Source organism: Lithobates pipiens, unplaced genomic scaffold (assembly GCF_037356315.1).
Source record: "Lithobates pipiens isolate NorthernLeopardFrog02 unplaced genomic scaffold, aLitPip1_a1.2 Scaffold_13, whole genome shotgun sequence".
NCBI classification, from domain to species: Eukaryota; Metazoa; Chordata; class Amphibia; order Anura; family Ranidae; genus Lithobates; species Lithobates pipiens.
In genome coordinates this window covers 215,963,115-215,981,842 of record NW_027507718.1, presented here as the reverse complement: position 1 = coordinate 215,981,842, position 18,728 = coordinate 215,963,115, and the positions used below count along the sequence as shown (strand labels likewise).

Genomic DNA, 18,728 nt, shown 5'->3' with positions numbered 1-18,728 from the left:
TTAGTCTTAGAGCCAGCAGGGGACAGCTGTAGAATCGGACTAATGCTGCAGACACATAGGGTGACTATGAACGACAGCTCACCAAATCTTAGATGTGGCGAGTGACAGCATTCGTTTTCTTCTTTTTTTTAGACCTTTTTCCTTTATTTTCATCTGGTGATCTAGCCAATAAGAGTATTCATTTTTTTAAATCGATTTTAACAGAGCAAGCTGTTAGAGGGTTGAGTCAAACTATTTAACACCGACAGAGGTATTACAATGGTCAGCTTTTATTCATTTATGTAAAACCTTTATCCCAAAAGGAAAACAAAAACCTGTTTGGTGTAACTGCTTATAAAGTGTTAGCTGGAGTTAGGTTTCAATTTGTTAGTCAAGTTCACCAAAATCTGCTAATAAAACCAACTATCTTCCCCCTATTGCTGCTGCCCGAAGGGGTTCGTTTTGCTTTTTCATCCAGAACAAAGAAATTTGATTTTTTTATTTGATATATTTTTTACAGAAAGTAAAAAATATATATATATTTTTTTTAATTTTAAGTCTTTGTTTATACAGTCTATAATTTTAATGGTAGGTTTATTTTAACAGTGAGATACATAATAGCAACAGAACAACAACAAAAATATCCAGAAAAATGCATTTAAAAGAAGTTATAAAATTGATTTGCATTTTAATGAGTGAAAAAATTATTTGACACCTTCACAAAACATGACTTAGTACTTGGTGGCAAAACCCTTGTTGGCAATCACAAAGGTTAGATGTTTCTTGTAGTTTTCCACCAGGTTTTCACACATCTCAGGAGGGATTATGTCCCACTCCTCTTTGCAGATCCTCTCCAAGTCAGTAAGGTTTTGGGGCCGAAGATTAGCAACTCGAACCTTCGGCTCCCTCCTTGTGTAGGTCTACAATCTTATCCCCGACATCCTTGGACAGCTCTTTGGTCTTTGCCATGTTGGAGAGATTGGAATCTGATTGATTGCTTCTGTGGACAGGTGTCTTTAATACAAGCAAAAAGCTGAGATTAGGAGCACTCCATTCTCAGCTTGTTACCTGTATAAAAGACACCTGGAAGCCAGAAATCAATTTATAACTTTTTTTGAAATTATTTTTTTCTGGATATTTTTTGTTGTTATTCTGTCTCTCACTGTTAAAATAAACCTACCATTAAAATTATAGACTGATCATTTCTTTGTCAGTGGGCAAACATACAAAATCAGCAGGGGATCAAATATTTTTTTCCCTCACTGTATTTCAAAATATAAAAAAACCCAGTGATAAAATACCACCAAAAGAAAGCTCTGTGAGAAAAACAATATACATTTTGTTTGGGTACATCACAATTACCAGTTAAGTAGCACAGTGTCAAATAGGGCAAGTAGTTAAAAAGCATTACATAGTTATAAAGCATCAGCAGGATGCCCCAGTCTACAGACATTAATTCAAGGAACAGTACAAAAAGAATGATAAATAAAATTAAAATCTGCTGATGGAGTTATTGTGATTTAAACGAATTCCCACAATACACAGGCATGTAGTTTCTAATTACAGTGTATGTATAGGCAAAACTTTTTTGGTTTTGAAGAATAAAGGGGTTCAAATTTGCCAGCTTATTTTTAACATCCATGCCCCATTAGGAAGCATTCTCTTAATTTCTTGTCCCAAAATGCACGCAAGAAGATATTTCTATAAAAAAAAGTATATTTTCCTTCTAACTTGTTGTTACTGGAACAGACTTTCCAATTGCGAGATTTTCATTCAACTCTATGTTTGGATTTCTAATGATTTATGTTTTGAAGATCATCAAAGCTAACAAACAGGGTGACTCTACCTAGCAGGGATACATACAGCAATAAAACCATGATCAAAGTTTCAAACTTTATCTCCTTTATAAAAGACTAGAAAAAAAAAAGTTTTGACCATAGATACACTTCAAGTAGTTATTTTACTGACTGAGCAATCCACCTTTTAATTCCAATCTGCTCATTAGACAGTAAAACTGGGGCTCTGTCCAATGAGCAGGGAGCTGACATAAGAAGTGGTAATACAAACCCAGGAAGCAATCATTTTCAAGAACCATCGACAGATAAAACAGTAATCATATATGTAAAATTCAACCACGTAATTCGCTTTTTGCCTGGAGTTCCAGTTTAACTGAACAGTAATTTTTTCATCATCTTTCTTAATGTGCCATCAAAAATATAGAGAACAATTACAAAATTGTAAGCAGAGATTAAAGAAGGGCTTATATTTAGTTATATGCACCAACCACGTCCTCACAAGGCTGAAGATCATTATAATGCATAGACTTAGGAATCAGTCACCGATTATAATCTAGATGAATTCATCCATGAATACAAGTAAGCGCCCACGGTTAATTTAATTTTGTAGAGCTGTCAGTTGAAAATAGCTTTTTCATTTGTGGTACATTGAAGAAAAGCTTTTTGGCTTGTTCGTGCTTCACTGCTTTGTTGTGGGTGAATAATATGAATGTCAAATCACCAAAAATATTGCTCAGGGGTACCCGATGTTAGCACTGGTGACTGTAAACTTTCAGTGGTCAAATATGTGATCTTTAGCTTCACAGGTTTACACCAAGTAGGCAGCACTCACCAGCATGCAAATAATAAGTAAAGTAGATATGAACACGAGATCGCAAATGAGATTTAACCCCCCTGACGGTATTCCCGAGTCTGACTCGGGGTGGATTTTTTATACCAAAAGCGGTATCCCCGAGTCAGACTCGGGACAGCGTCGCTGGATCCAGGAGGAGGTTTACTTACCTTCTCCCTCGGATCCAGCGTTGTCTCCCCGCTGTACGAGCGAGCCGTGTCTCGCTCGATCTATCACGGACCCGATCTCCGTGCCCTGCGAGCGTTGCGACGCACGGGCACGGAGATCGGCGCCAAATTCAAAAAGTGAAACAAACAGTATACATACAGTATAATGTAATCTTACAGATTACATTGCTGTATGTAAATATTTCACATCCCCGTTGTCCCTAGTGGTCTGCCCAGTGTCCTGCATGCAGTTTTATATAATAAAAACTGTTCTTTATGCCTGGAAACTGGAGATTGCCCATAGCAACCAAACTGTCACTGTACATCAAAAATGATTTTAGACCAGCTAGAAAACAGCGATATAAAATTAGAATCACTCGCAGAATTAAGCGATAGCGATTTGTGGGGAGATCCGTCATCAAATACTGAAAAGTAATGACAGTGACAATTCTGCAACTGAGCAAATTTCAGTGTTTTTGATTTGATTACATTATTGAATAATTTTTATTATTGTTATATTATTATTTGGTACAATTATTTATAATTATTTATTATATTATAATTTATGATTTAATTTTTCAAACTTTATCATACCCGGGATGTCTGCTAGACTCTGGTTTGGACAGATTTAAGAGAGTTATTCCTAAGAATTGCAGGACTACAATATAAAACGCCAAATTTTCATGCAAAATAATGGTACCGCTTTTAGCACCTAAAATCCGAAATAATCGTACCGCCAGGGAGGTTAATAACTTAATATAATTTAATTACATTTTTATATATTTTTTTATTAATGCAGTTTTCATTTAAAAAAAAATCCTAATCATTCTGCCACTAAGATCTATGTTCAGGCATTTGCTATTATGGGTTGGCAACTTTCCTCTTGCTTGTCACACTTTTACCCTGTTTGAGATTACAAGTAGCCATTTCAACACACATTCAGGTCCACCATTGCTAGGGTTTGTGTTGACTTTGACACATTTGCACTTTGAATGCAAGCTATATGAGACACTGCTAAGATCATTCAGATTAACTGCAGGTGCAGTTGATGTACATTTGATCTGTGTCAGCTTTTTCTGCATTCCCATACACTTGTATAGGAAAGAAGCAGTTGTGATATGATCAAACTCCCATTGACACTGCCCCTTACTAAAAGGAAATGGGTCCACGAAAATTATGTGGAGAGCGCACACAGACAGAAGGTAGCTGAAAAGGGTTGGAGCAGTTGAGAGGACTAAAGCTAGATAGCAAAATTTGGCTGGTTTAGCAGAGAGCGAACCCGTTGTGATGGCAATGTGTGAAATTTACAGCGCTGTGAGCCTTTCATTCTGCATGTGCACGAGAACGGGCGTTGCATGCTGCACAGTATCCCAGAAGATCTTCACATGCCCACAAGCAATACGGTAACGGCCAAGACAGCAAAGTATAAGGTATTTCTTTATATAAAATCTTCAATCTAGTGGCAAAATTAACTATAATCGTAAGTGTCATTAGTATAGGTTATGATGCTGAGTTAGACATTAGAAAAAAAATGTATGTTGTAACTCGGCTCTAATGCAATCTATGCATTAAGATAAAAAGCCTTCTGTGTGTAGCAGCCTCCCCAGCACCCCCTAATACTTACCCAAGCCCCCTTTCTGCCCATGTCTACGAATCTCTCGGCCATCTGGGACTCTCCCTCCTGATTGGCTTAGACACAGCAGCAGCTTCATTGGCTCCCATGGCTGTCAATTAAAGTCAGTTAGCCAATCAAGGGAGAGAGGGGGTGGGGTTGAATCGCAGCTCCAGGTCTGAATGGACACACGGAGCTGCAGCTCAGCTCGGGTACCCCCATAGCAAACTGCTTGCTGTGGGGACACTCAACAGGAGGGAGGGGCCAGGAGCAGCAAAGAGGCACATAGAAGAGGAGGATCTGGGCTACCCTGTGCAAAACCAACTGCACAGAGCAGGTAAATATAACATGTTTGTTATTTTTATTTTTTTATGGGAATTTACAATCACTTTAAGGAATATAAAATGTTCACTTTGCAAGATTACATTTCCTTTAGCTTACAGAATGTGAGGAAGATGTGCTGGCTTCAATCACCCAATCATGCTCCACCAAAAAAACTTTTTTTCTTTATTTTCCTTGCTCATGATTGGGATTTCTGTGTAAAGAAAAATTTCAGCATGTTCAATGAGTAAAAACTCCATTGCAAAGTGAAAGTGATCAATGCCTTTAGACAGGGTCACACTGTCAACCATCCATGTAAAGAGTGAATGCTGTATCCTTCAGATTATCCAGTACTTGGGTGTACATTTTCCAAAACCTGAGGACTGTGTTTTCAATAGAAACCAAGATTTACTTTAATCGTGTTTTTTTTAATAAACAAGCACATACATATTTCTTTAAATAGCTTGATATGAAACTAATCCTCTTAGGCTGTACATAGTATAACTTCAAAGATCCAGGGGTAATGGTAATGTAATTACACAAAATGCAGCGCTCTGAAATGATCAAATAAATTCCAACGTAGTACTGTATGCATAAACAATGCTATTTATCCCATAAAGTAAAAAAACGGTTGAACAGTCAAAGTGTAAAATAAATGGTGGTGAACTTTACCAGTGACCTCAGAGTGGATAAGGGGGAAACAATCATCCGGGAGGCTTGCCTGGAGATGGTGTGAACATCACTCACCATCCAAGGAAATTGAGGGGAGAAAATTCCATTGGCTTCTGGCAGATACTAAAACATATTTAAAACTCTCTTCGGAACCTTTGCCAGGATATCTAATTGAGCTAAAAGCTCTGGTTGATGGAGCCTGGAAGGAAGGGGCGCTGAATTCTATCGAAAGACTTTTTTTGCTTAAACCTGTCTGCAGCACCCCACATTTCTATCACCTTCCTGAAATCCATAAGGCGACTACCCTTCCACCTGGAAGACCCATAATAGCTAGCACAAATAGTTTTACCAGTGTCCTTTCTACGTCTCTTCTGCAGTCCAAGGTGTGCCAACTTGCTTCATATATTAGGGATTCTAGCCACATCATAGAGATTTTTAAGCAATACACATGGGAAAATACATATATATGGGCCTCATTAAACATTCCATCCCTTTACACCTTGATAACTCACGAGATAGGTTTAGCAGCTGTACAATATTTTTTCAATAAACATGGAGCTACTAATTCCAAACAATCACAATTGTTGTTAGACAGTATCCAATTCTGTTTGACACACAATTATTTTATGCTTCTGGATACATTTTTCTTACAAATTAAGGGCATGGCCATGGGGGCCAATTTCGCCCAGTGTATGCCAATCTTACCATGGCCCACTGGGAGGAGGGGCATATCTGGATGGACAATCTGTATGCTGAGCACATTGTACTCTATGGGAGGTACGTTGATGATATTGTGCTCATCTGGAGTGGCGGTCCAGACCTGTTCCCCTCCTTTTTGGTCCACTGTGACAACATCACGTTTGGACTGTCATTCACATATGTGATGGACCCTCATTAACTGGTCTTTTTGGACTGGGTCCTATGTCATGATCAACAGGTGAGTTTTACAAAAAAAATACAAAACTTACAAGTGGGAATTCCTACCTTCACTACGATTGTTGTCATCACTCTAAATGGAAGAATAACATTCCAAAAGGTCAATTTAGGAGACTCAAAAAGAATTGCACCAAAGTAGAGGAATATACTGCTCAGAGTAATCTGATGAAAACTAAATTCAAAGAGAAGGGTTATACCCAGTTGACATAATTGAGGGAGCGTTTATCTCTCAAATGGATTGCCCCTTAAAATTACAACTGACAAGGTGAAGCAATTCGAGAACACAGCCAGATTTGTAACCACATATAACGACAAGTACAAGTTTAAATCTAACGTAATTCGTAAGCATTATAACATTATTAGATCCGCGCCTTGCCCCGAAATGACTGCCTTTCCGCAAATTACTTTTAGAAGAAAAAAAAAAGTCACACAGAAAATTCTAGCTCCCAGTAAAATGGTAACCCTGAACAAGAAACATTTGTTTGATATAAGATCGTACTTTGACCATAGCATGGGCGTCTTTCAATGTCGTAAGTTAGGTTGCCTGACTTGCCAGTTCATAACGCATGGTAGTACAAATATTATGGCGAACAATAGTAAAAACTTTCATATTAAACAATTTATTACTTGTTCAACTGAATTTGTGAATCATGTTCTACATTGTCCATGCAGGATGTTATATGTCAGACGGACTATACGTACTTTAAGAACAAGAATTGGTGACAGCGGAGGCTTATACACAAAGGGTGTGATAAACAGTGTCCCACGTAATTTAAAAAAAACATAAAAAGTATATTAAATGCCTCAAGGTTACTGCCATTGAGGCTACTCTGATGGGCACACTCAGGGCCAATGAGAGATTTTCTCTCCTTTGCAGGAGAGCAGAATTTGGGATTTTTTTTACGATGGGGTCGCTTTCACCCCATGTTTGAATGAAGAACTTGAGATTATTCCCTTATTTATATTCCCACACCCTGCGTACATTTTATTGTAGGTTAATTTTTAGTATAAAAAGGGAAAAAGGGAAAAAAAAAGAAAAAGAGGGAAAAAAAAATAACATTTCATATGTTTTATTTTTATTTTAGATTATATATATATATATATATTAGAGGTCGACCAATATATCAGCTGGCCGATATATTGGCCAATATTTGGCATTTTTTTAATTAATCGGCATCGGCCGATTGTGCTGATAAAAAGGCCGTTCAGCGTGACTTACAAAAGACTTCTGTAATAGAAGTCAATGTAAGTTGCCTGAAGTTTATCAGTGAAGCGACTTTCCTCCTCTCTGGGCAGTCTGCCAAGAAAAGATCAAAGAGATACAATGTTTCTTCTTCAATGGACTGAACTCCCTGTGTAGGAGTTCTCAGTTTAACCATTTAAAGACTAAATATTTTCTGACACTTGTTGCTTACAAGTAAAAATCCTGTATTTTCTGCTAGAAAATCACTTAGAACCCCTAAAAATTATATATATATTTTTTAGCAGAGACCCTAGGGAATAAAATAGCGGTTGTTGCAATATTTTATGTGACATGGTATTTGTGCAGTGGTCTTTCAAACGCAAATTTTTGGAAAAAATACATCGATTTAAAAAAATAAAAATAAAATAAATAATAAAACAGTAAAGTTAGCCCTTTTTTTTTGAGTACCTGTTTTTGTGTATTTAATATATAGTTGTTTTTTTTTTTTTAATCTAAATTATACATACAAGTGAACTGATTGGAGGTTTGTTTTGTTTAATAAATGTTTAAATGTAAGAAATTTTCTGTATCACTTATTATTGAAGGCTGCTTTCACACTGGAGGGGCAGGCGTTGACAGTAAAACACTGCTAGTTTTAGCGGCGCTATTCGGCTACTAGCGGGGCACTTATAACCTAGCTAGTGGCCAAGGAAGGGGTTAAATGCGCTTGTAAAGCGCTGCTGCCAAGTCGCATTGCATGCGCTTCGGCAGCGGTGCCCATTCATTTCAATTGGCAGGAGTGGTGGAGGAGCGGTTTACACCACTCCAAAGATGCTGCTTGCAGGATTTTTTTTTTAACATCCTGCCAGCGCATCTCCTCATTGTGAAAGCACTCGAGCTTTCACACTGAGACTGCAGGGGAGCCATTTTGAAGGCAATTTACAGGCACTATTTTTAGCCCAAAAGCGCTTGAAAAACACCCCAGTGTGAAAGGTGGCTAACTTAGATTTTATGAGATGAAGGGGGAAAAAAAAGGGGGAAAAAAAAAAAAAATCAGCCTAACATATCGGCCCAAAAAAAAAAAAAAAATCGGCATCATATATCGACCATAGGCCGCTGCCAGGGCAGGACTTAGGGTGGTGGGGGCCCCTGGGCTTGAGTCACTTTCGGACCCTACCTTCTATACATTACCGTATTTATCGCGTATAACACGCACTCCAAATTTAAGAGGGAATTTGCAGCCTTGCCCCAGTGTCATTTGCAGCCTAGTCATTGCAGTCTTGAAGTTTAAAAATGGCGTCTCGGGGCCTCTCGGATCCATCTCGCAGTCCTGAGCAGAGCTGAGAGTGTACTCGGCTTGGCTCACAGTCACACCCAATCCCTGTGTTATGTCCATCATAGGGCGGGACTGGGCGCGACTGTGAGTGGAGCTGAGCCGAGTACACTCAGCTATGCATCTCTGCGGGGCCCGCGGGGCCCCTATTGGGCGAGGCCCATGGGCTTGAGCCCAGTCAAGCCCAATGGTAAGTCCAGTCCTGGCCGCCGCGATTTCTAAATATCGGCATCGGCCAGAGAAAAACCCATAATCGGTCGACCTCTAATATATATATATATATATATATATATATATATATATATATATATATATATATATATATATAAGTATATAAATATTTACATTTACATCCTCTGATTACATTTTTGGATATTTTTACATTTCTAGTCTTTTATATTAGGCATATTTAATTTAGGTGCTTATGTGGCGCCATCAATTTGCATGTGCATTGTGCGTACACGTTGGTCCTGGAGCTTGCAGCCTGGGGTCCCTGACCCACATTCATACATGCTGGGGTCAATTTGGATAGGGTCTGATTGACCTCCCGCCATGTCTTTAGAGTGTGGGAGGTAACTGGACTACCCGGAGGAGACCCACGCAGACATAGGGAGAACGTGCAAACTCCAGGCAGATGGTCATGGTCAGGATTCGAACCAATGGCCGTTTTTGCTTTTCTTGCTGCTGGGTGTAAGTCAGTGTTTCTCAAATCCAGTCCTCAGGCCCCCCCAACAGGTCATGTTTTCAGGTTTTCCATTATTTTTCACAGGTGATTTGATCAGTTTCACTGCCTTAGCAATTACCACAGCCGTTTCATCAGAGGGAAATCCTGAAAACATGACCTGTTGGGGGGGCCTGAGGACTGGATTTGAGAAACACTGGTGTAAGTGCTAACCATTACACCCACTGTGCTGGGTATTTGTTTCCCTTTATCATATTATTATTGCTTCTGCATAGGAACTGCTATTTTTGATTGTTTTCTTTTCTTTTTTTTTTTTTTTTTTTCACAAAAGTTTTATTAAAGAAATGCAGAGAATTACAGTCGACAATATATCGCATAGTAAAGGTAGCATAAAAAAACATTGTCACAGGTAGTTACAGAGATGTATAAACAGTAGCTTGAACTGTCAAGATATAAGTGACAATCGTCAGTAAACCATTAATGACTATTCTGTGATTACTTTAACAATATGGATAGGATAGAAATCTTAAACACATATAATGGTATATCTGGATCACTCGTATATATATAGAGAAAAGAAAGGGGGTGAGAGAGAGAGAGAGAGAAAGAGGAAAGGGAAAGAAAAAAAAAAAGGGGGTAAGAAATTAGTTTAATATAGTTACAGAAGAAAGGAGTAGGCAAGGAGAGTTCCCAAGCAACGGGCCAGCGCTGTTGGGTCCTCGAGAAAGTAACCTATATGATGAAGGTTCAACAGCAGTCATTACTAAATGAAAGACTTATATTCCTGTGTATCTTTGAATGCAAGCCATTTCGACCAGGTTGAAGCAAAGTTTAACATTCTTTCTTGTGAAATACTTATAAGTTCCTCAATTCTTTTCATATATATGATAAACAAAAACACACCATTGCTTTTGTTGTTCCATAACAGTTGGTCTCACAATAGATAGTTGCTAATGTATGGCCTTTTATGTCTTTTCTGATGTTTATGAATTGTACCACTCATATGGAGCTTTTTAGAGCCTACCCCTTTAAGACTGAGCAGTGAGGAGGTGACAAGTATCCGCAGGCTTGTAATTAGCTCTCACTCTCTATATATATATGTAGCTTCTGTTGCCGTCCTGGCCATGACTTTGACAAAGCACATGCGCGCAAAACATGTAAGTCACGGCAACAGATCAGGGGACGCTTACTCAACTGAATTCAGGACACTCTTCCCCTTCATCTCTGAGACAGCAGTGACATCACAGAAGGCGAATAGGTGTGCAAAGAATATTGACCCTGCAGCCTATCCATCCTGCTGACCACCATCCAGCCGTGGCATCCACCTGGAGCTGGCAGGTTTTCCCAGCAGCCTCCATTTCCTTGGATGGTGATTGATGTTCAAACCATCTCCAGGCAAGCCTCCCCGATTATTGTTTCCCCCTTATCCACTCTGAGGTCACTGGTAACGTTCACTAGCATTTATTTTAAACTTTGACTGTTCAACCATTTTATTACTTTATGGAATAAATAGCATTGTTTATGCATACAGTACTACGTTGGAATTTATTTGATCATTCTTTCAGAGCGCTGCATTTTGTGTTTTTGCTTTGACTGACGCATCTCTTTCTATGCTGTGCTGGCTGCACTGGGTCTGATCCACTTATCTGACTACTCCTCATGAGAGCACTCTACTTGGCCCCTAGACTTGCTGCGCTCCAGGTGTTCTGTGTTTTAATGGTAATGTAATTCACTGCTTATATTAACTTTATTTGTCTATTATATGTCTATCTACATTTTTTATAGCAAATGAAATGTGTTTATTATTGCACTTACATTTTCAGAAGTCGACTGTGCAAAAGAATCACAAAAAAAAGTACATTGCAAATGCGGTGCTGAAGTTTGCCCCTAAAACACACTTGAAATAAATTGTAATATACATTTTCTAGGTTTACTTGATGGCCATTATAACACATTACACTCTGTGTATACATTGAAATATCTGCACTATTAGACCAAGTCTGCATAATCATGCAAATCAACAGCTTCAGAACAGACTCAGAAGTAATACATGATAAATAAAGTCAATATATGGCTTACTTTTTTTTCCATCCATATCTGCATGGAGTTTGCGTGCAAGGAAACCAGCCTTGTACACTGCTGCATTTGGATCATGGGGAATATCCAGGAATGGATTGCTGCTGCTGCCAATCCGACTAACGCTCTTTGACTGAGTACCATTAGCTTTTTCATCAGCACTGTCTGATGGAGATTTCTTCATTGCATCAACATCATCTCTGTTGAGAGAAAAAAAAAACATTTATGTTTTTAATTGCAGCTAATAAGTCTAAGCTAAGTGGAATAACTATAATTTCTTCACATCATTAGTCAGCCTGTCTTTTGCCCCAACAGCTCACACATCCATTTGCTCCCCCTACATCTCCTTACAGCCACAAGGAAAGAAGAGAGGAAACCCTGTGCTTCAGGTTATGACAATACTACCAAGCACCGATGCTGCTACTGCAGTTGCGGGAAGAAGGAAGGGAGTCATATGCTTGACCTTAACTGAATGTACTGGGCATTCTCTTTAGCAGCTGAACAGAGTGTAAGGGGAGGGTAGGGAAGGAAAGGCGAGTGTGTGCTTCTGGAGAAAGGGGAAGTTAAAGTGATACTAAAGGATATAATATTTTTGTTTCAAATAATAAAAGATGCTATACCTACTCTGTGCAACCACATTGCACAAAAAATCCTGTACCTTCTCTTCTAGCAGTCCCCCACCGGTGTTGTCTGCTCCTATGGGTGCCTCTTTAGCAAGCCAAATGCAAAGGAGACACCTGTGGGTACATGCTCCCATCCATAGATGCATACAGCGCTGGTAAAGTGCATCCCTGCTCCTTCCTCAGAGGAGTTTGACTGACAGCAGCAGGAGCCTATGGCTCTTATGTGAGACCAGGAAGTGAGAAGATCTGTGCTGGAGCTGAGACAGGGCTGGAACAATGACAATTACCTTAAAGGAGAAGAATAGCCAAAGCTCATTTGGCTGTACTTCTATGGTTTACAAGAGTGCAATTCATTTTGTACTCCTGTGACCCATTTTCAGCAGAAAGCAGGCTGAAGTCCACTCTCTGTTGACGTCACAGAAGTCAGTCCAGGCATTTTGTCATCGCGACAATGAAGTCTGGATCCACCAGGTACCTGGACCGACACCTGGGTCAGCCATTCAGCGAGCCGCTGAGAGACTGAGCCAGCCACATCTGTCCCTTCAACTGCCCAGCGCTCCAGTGAGAGAGGAGAGAGCAGAGAGCTGTGACTGACAGTCAGCAGCCCTCTGCTCAGGGAGCTGTCAGAACCAAGCAATCGTCGGTGTTCGATCACTCGGTTCTCAGTGCAGAGGCGTCGGGGGACAGATGCAGCACCTAGGAAAGTATGATTCTACAAAAAAGTGCAAACCCATACTTCTCTTTTAATTCAGAGAATGACATACTTTAGAACCATTTAAAAAAAAGTATGGGGAAGCTGCACGAAGACTTTTTTTTTATGGTCCTAAACTTTAAAGGTTTTTGACCTTAATGCTTACTGAGCCCGATCTAGATCCAGCTATCTGCACAAGAGCAGCAGCTCTCTTGGCTCTTTTCCTCCTCATAGGATCAGAGACAGCCATTGACTCCCGCTGCTGTCAATCATAGCCAGTGAGGAGGGAGTGGAGGGCGGGAGCCAGCTTGGGACACACAGAGCCACCTTGGGAGCGAGCCCAAGAGTGCCCCCATAGTAAACAGCTTGCTATGGTGGGCACTCAGTGGAAGGTGGGAGGAGCCAGGAATGCCATCTGGGGATCGGAGAAGAGGAGGATTGGGGCTGCTCTGTGCCAATCCATTGCACATAGCAGGTAAGCATAACATGTTTGTTATTTAGAAAAAAAAGTGAGCCAGTAAAAAGTAAACACTTTTCTGTTCACTGTTATAATGGCACACAAATACTTACTGGCCCTTTGGCAAGTCATAACAATGTATTTTCAATATAAAGTTTTGTTGTGCCTTCTAGCTGGCAAAACTGCAGTCCGAGGTGGGAAAGTGAACCTTGCAGAGCTCTGTTATTAGGAATTCATAACACTGGGCCACCATCACCTTACACCAGGTGTCATTTGAAGGCACTCAAGAGGGACTTAAATTCTAATAATAGTTAAATAACACATTTCTGTATCATAAGACTTTTTTTTTAAGCTTTTCTTAATACTAAATAAGCCAGGTTTGGGCAAACAAGTTTATTTTTATTACGTAAGGACATGTAGGCTGAATTCAACTTCTTATCCAGTCACTGCCGATGAGTTATACATGTTACAGTCAGCAAATTACTTAATCACCTGGTTCCCAAGGCTTCTGTAAAGAAGGTCCTTTATGCTTGCTTCAGCCCATAGTGTTTTGTATACCTTTGTGCCCTATACAAGTCTAATTGCACAGGAGAAAAGCAATGTTATTAGCAAACCCAATTGACTTGTTAATTAAACATGCCATTCATGGCAACTAACTGCACTGCAATCTTTAATTCCCTAAAAAAAATAAAAAAAAATAAAAAAAAAAATCAAAGAATTGCTTTTCTTTAATTACCAAAACGCTACTACAGTACATACTGAATCAGGGACCTTTCACACTTATGCACATTAAATGATGCACATTTGTGCTCACAAACATGCTTTTTTAAGGTTAGAAATGCACAAAATGTTTGATCCCTTTACCAATCATTTCAATGGGCTGGCTTAATATGCATAAACAGACAAAATGCTTTAATCTGAAATGAAAACAAATGTATGCAATTTTCCAAATCATCTACATAAAAACTGAAAAACACAGTAACCTCTTGAGGACCTACTGCCTGCAAGTATCATTTAATAAATGTAGTCCATCAGAGCTGGTCTTTAAAAATACCATCCCTTGAAGCACTGTTAAATCTATAATGAAAAGAGCATAGTGCAACTGCAACTCAAAGACTAGGAAAAATTATATTTGCTAGGGAAGTCAATGGTAATCCTGAAGAAGCTGCAGTGATCAACAGGTGAGATGGTAGAATTCATCAATGGGACAACTCCAACCCCAACAGACCAAAAACGAGGTGGGTAATTTATCAGAATTCTGGCAGCCAGAATTTGGAGAAGATATGCATGGTAACCAACCAGGTTCTCTTTCATTTTCAAAACGTATCTAAATCAGCTGAAGATAGAAGCTCATTGGTTGCAATGTCTAGCTGCGCCTCATTGTGTCTGCTCCTGTTTTGCTAAATTCCCTCCTATGTGTTATGAAAAAGGGACAAGAACAAAATCATTGCATATTAAAAAGGCTGTTTGGAGTTTTCCAGAATACAAACATAGTTTTTCTTGGTATGGACTGAAAAACGGCCCAGGACTAAGAGCATGATTGAGTAATGGAACCAAATTGAGGACAGTTTTAGTTGATTCAGTTTGCAAACTAACTGGACCCTCCAACAGCACAGTGACCCCTAAGCACAGCCAAAGCTATACTTAAGTGGGTTAAAACCTATAGCATGAATTTTTTTACGGTCAGCCTAGGCTTCAACCTAACTGCAAATCTTTCATAAGACTGCTGTTCCCCAAGTGATTCCATCTACCCTGATAGATCAAAAGCAATGTTTCCAAAAAGCATGGGCAAACATTTAGGGTAATTACTATCAGCCGTCTGGCAATAAAATCATCATCCGCTGGTATTGCACCCTGGCCAAACTCCACACAATGTACCCCAACTTCCCCACTGCATGCTGGTGGTGCGGTCAAGGTACCGGAGACATGTTCTGGTTATATTCTGTACTAGACTCTTTTTGGTCCAAAGTCCATGAAACTCAAAAATTTAGGGAAAGACACATTCCAAAGTTACCAGGGTTTTACCTACTACATAACTCCATACCCACTAAGCCACACCATAACTCTATTCTTAGACTTCTTGCCAACGAGGCTCATGTATTTCTGCATTGTGGAAATCCTAATGGCCCCCTATAATTTCCCAGTGGATAAGACAGATGGAGGACATCAGGAAGATGGATAGTCTCACAAGCTCTCTTAAAGACACAAATTCTTAATGATTTTATTGGATCGACTTAATCTATGCAGATGATTTTAAACAGCTGCTGTCCAACTGACGCTAGCCCTCTTTATCACTGTACAGTCAGCTTGGATACATCTTGCTGGATAGTATAGCTTGTCCAAGCTGTGGACACTTTCCACATAAAAACAGCGGTAAAGGGACTGCAGAGGGAGGGAGGGAGGGAGGATGTGTCAGTCTCTGCATTCCTCTTGCCATTGCTTGTCAAAGCTGTTGTCAGATTGACCATCTCCATAGAGAAGCAGGGCAGGTCAGACCTCATAACTATGGTTAGAGAGCACTTAGCTGCATGGGATAAAATACTACATGTACTTTTCACCATAGCAGACATAACCCGATAGCAGACAACAACATTTTAAGTATAGATCTTTATTAATTCCAGGCTGTAACACTACCAGTGTCCAGGGGGAATGATACTTATGCAAAGCAATGTATCTATCTTTTAAGCAAGAAATTAGGGCAATTACTAAATCCAAAGAATGACTGCCTAGGACAAGAAGTGAGGAGATCTCTCTCAAAAAGCAACACAGACAGAAGTAAAAATACATTTTAAATTTAAGTAGGGATAGTCTAGAACCAACATTTTATTTGGAAAATGGAGGGTTTTTACTTTTGCTAGAGTCTGGCTTAAGGATATTCTTTTCTCATTTAATTTTGTATTCCCCTTTCTAAAGCCTTGCCATGCCATACCTCTAAAGAAATCAGTGCCTGGCTAAAAAGCTTGCCAAGCCTAGCTTAATAGCACAGTTAATTTGCCTTCCTAATATTGATTTTGACTAAGTAAATGTTGTACATAAACCAATGTTGTTGGAATATATTATAAATAATGCACTTCACCATGATTTGTAGTTTCCTTTTTTTTTATACCATTAGCGAGGTTATATAAAATACAACCAAACCAGATTTTTATCAGTATATTAACATCAAAGAAAACGAATCACAAGACTAACACAGCAGCTGTCAGCTTAGTGTACACAGTCAGGGCAATTTTTTCTTAATGTTCTTTAGCGATTCCATCTTAATCAAGAGGCCCTACCTTTAAAGTGTCCCTACATGCAAAGCTACATATTTGTTACAAATGTGGGCATAAGACACTCATAGAGCAACATGCTGGAAAAAAGATAATCATAGGGGGGGGGGGGGGGTGTCCATCTGATCATCGATTTGCCATCATATCACTGAAAGCTGGTTTGGACTATTTTGAGCTGTACAGGGTTAATTTTACATTTGTTTATACAACTTTTACAGACAATCAAGGAGGAAGTGGCTGCTCTGTTGTCCCTTGAGTTTTCTATGGTCAACCATGGATAGTTGGGTATGGAAGATGCCAACAGATTTTTAATGTGGCTGGCTTAATTTTCACATTGCGTTATAAAAATTCAGATGTCACTCTGACCCCATTAGTTGGAAAATGAACTCGTATGAATTAGTTATCTTTTGCATTAGAACACATGATGGGGTAGTTAAAAGGGGATACTGTAGCAATGTTACAGTATGTACCCGACTTATATATTTTATGGAATTTAAATTTATGCATTTTAATATATTTTTGTGTACTGGTATTGGTACCTGTAAAGTCCAATGTTTAGTTGTATACTCTATCACACAAAGCAATAGGATTATCATGACAGAGTACATTTAAAATCACAATTATGTATGGTGGGTCTTAAAAAAAATGTCCACACTTTTATATTATTGTTGGAAACGGTAAGGGTGGGAGGATTAGTAATTGGTTGTGTCTGAGAGTGTGTCACTAGTCTATCTGCCAAGCTGGCTGACCTTGCAGTTTAGTACACATGACGAAAAAATCCGTCAGATTTTTTCTGACGGATTTTGACCCAAACTTGTCTAGCATACACACAGTCGCACAAAGTTGTCAGAAAATCCAATCGCTCTGATCGCGGTGACGCAGAACACGTACGATGGGACTATAAACGGACCAGTAACCAATAGACTTTGTCTCGTAATTTATTCTGAACATGCGTGGCACTTTGTCTGTCGGAATTGTCTACACGCGATCGGATTTTGTTGGAAAATTTTAGATCCAGCTCTCAAAACTATGTGTCGGAAATTCCGACAGAAAAATCTGATGGAGCCCACATACAATCGGATTTTCGGACAACACAATCTGATCGCACATTTTCCGTCAGAAAGTCCGACTGTGTGTACGTTATCACTCTGTACTGAAGAATGGCTACCAGACCCTCATATGTCTCTGCTATTTTCTGTGTAGTATATGCAATACTAAAAAGAAGTTATCCAAAAACCTAGAGTCATGTTTAGATAAGCTTGACAACTTTAGTAAATTCTATGTGTACCCTATTGCTAGTACTCTTGAATGGAAAATATTATGGTGTTTGGTGCATTTTATTTATTTTCTTTTTTATGGCATAATTAAAGGCAACATGTGTCTTTTTATTAAGTCTCATTAAACCCCCTTGAATGTTCCCCATATAACTAATTAATTCATTAAAATATAAGTAAACCAGAACAAATGATCTAAGTTGTAAAATGCTGTATGGTAGTTCCTTAAATCACAAACGAATCCTGTAATTGGCAGTGAAAAAGTAAAATATTGTGAATATCCACAGGTGGTTCAAAAGCTTTAAATTAAAAGTCATTAGCAGCAACAACAAGCAGGGACTCATGATTTAAATGTTTTTTTTTAAGACACTAAATGCATGAACAATAAAGATTAATTTTATTCATAAGTGATCTGTTTTTAAACATGCTGGAGCACAGGGAAATCATTTCACTGCCAGCTATAAAGCACAGAGGCACTTTATTTAATCTCTTTCTGTAATCAACATAAATACCAGTAAGTAGAAATGCTTCAAAAGCATATTTACAATTTCAAGCAGTAAATTATAATCAAATACCACCTACAATCCCAACTTTTAATCCATGGAGGCACAGCACATACAACATTTTAGAAAATCTTTTCCTCACTTCAAACTCCTGCGATTTAGGCTCCGACTTGAGAGACCCAAGGTGAGGGGTGGGGGAAAATAGGAACCTATAACCTAGAAAATCGAAAATAAAGACTCCCAATATGGAATTGATTAAAAAGGAGAAGTAAACAGAAGGTACCACCCATTACATATGACTACGGTTAATCTTTTTATGTAT

At 39.0% G+C, this 18,728-nt stretch overlaps 1 protein-coding gene across 4 annotated transcripts in view; it reads right to left on the bottom strand.

Moving 5' to 3' along the window:
• Positions 1-18,728, bottom strand: part of PSD3 (pleckstrin and Sec7 domain containing 3) — an 857,533-nt gene that overhangs the window by 141,313 nt on the left and 697,492 nt on the right. For all 4 annotated transcript variants that reach the window (XM_077476201.1, XM_077476202.1, XM_077476203.1 and 1 more), the window contains one exon: positions 11,593-11,789. In XM_077476201.1, the coding sequence (XP_077332327.1) occupies positions 11,593-11,789 (197 nt within the window). The remainder of the gene's footprint in view (positions 1-11,592; positions 11,790-18,728) is intronic.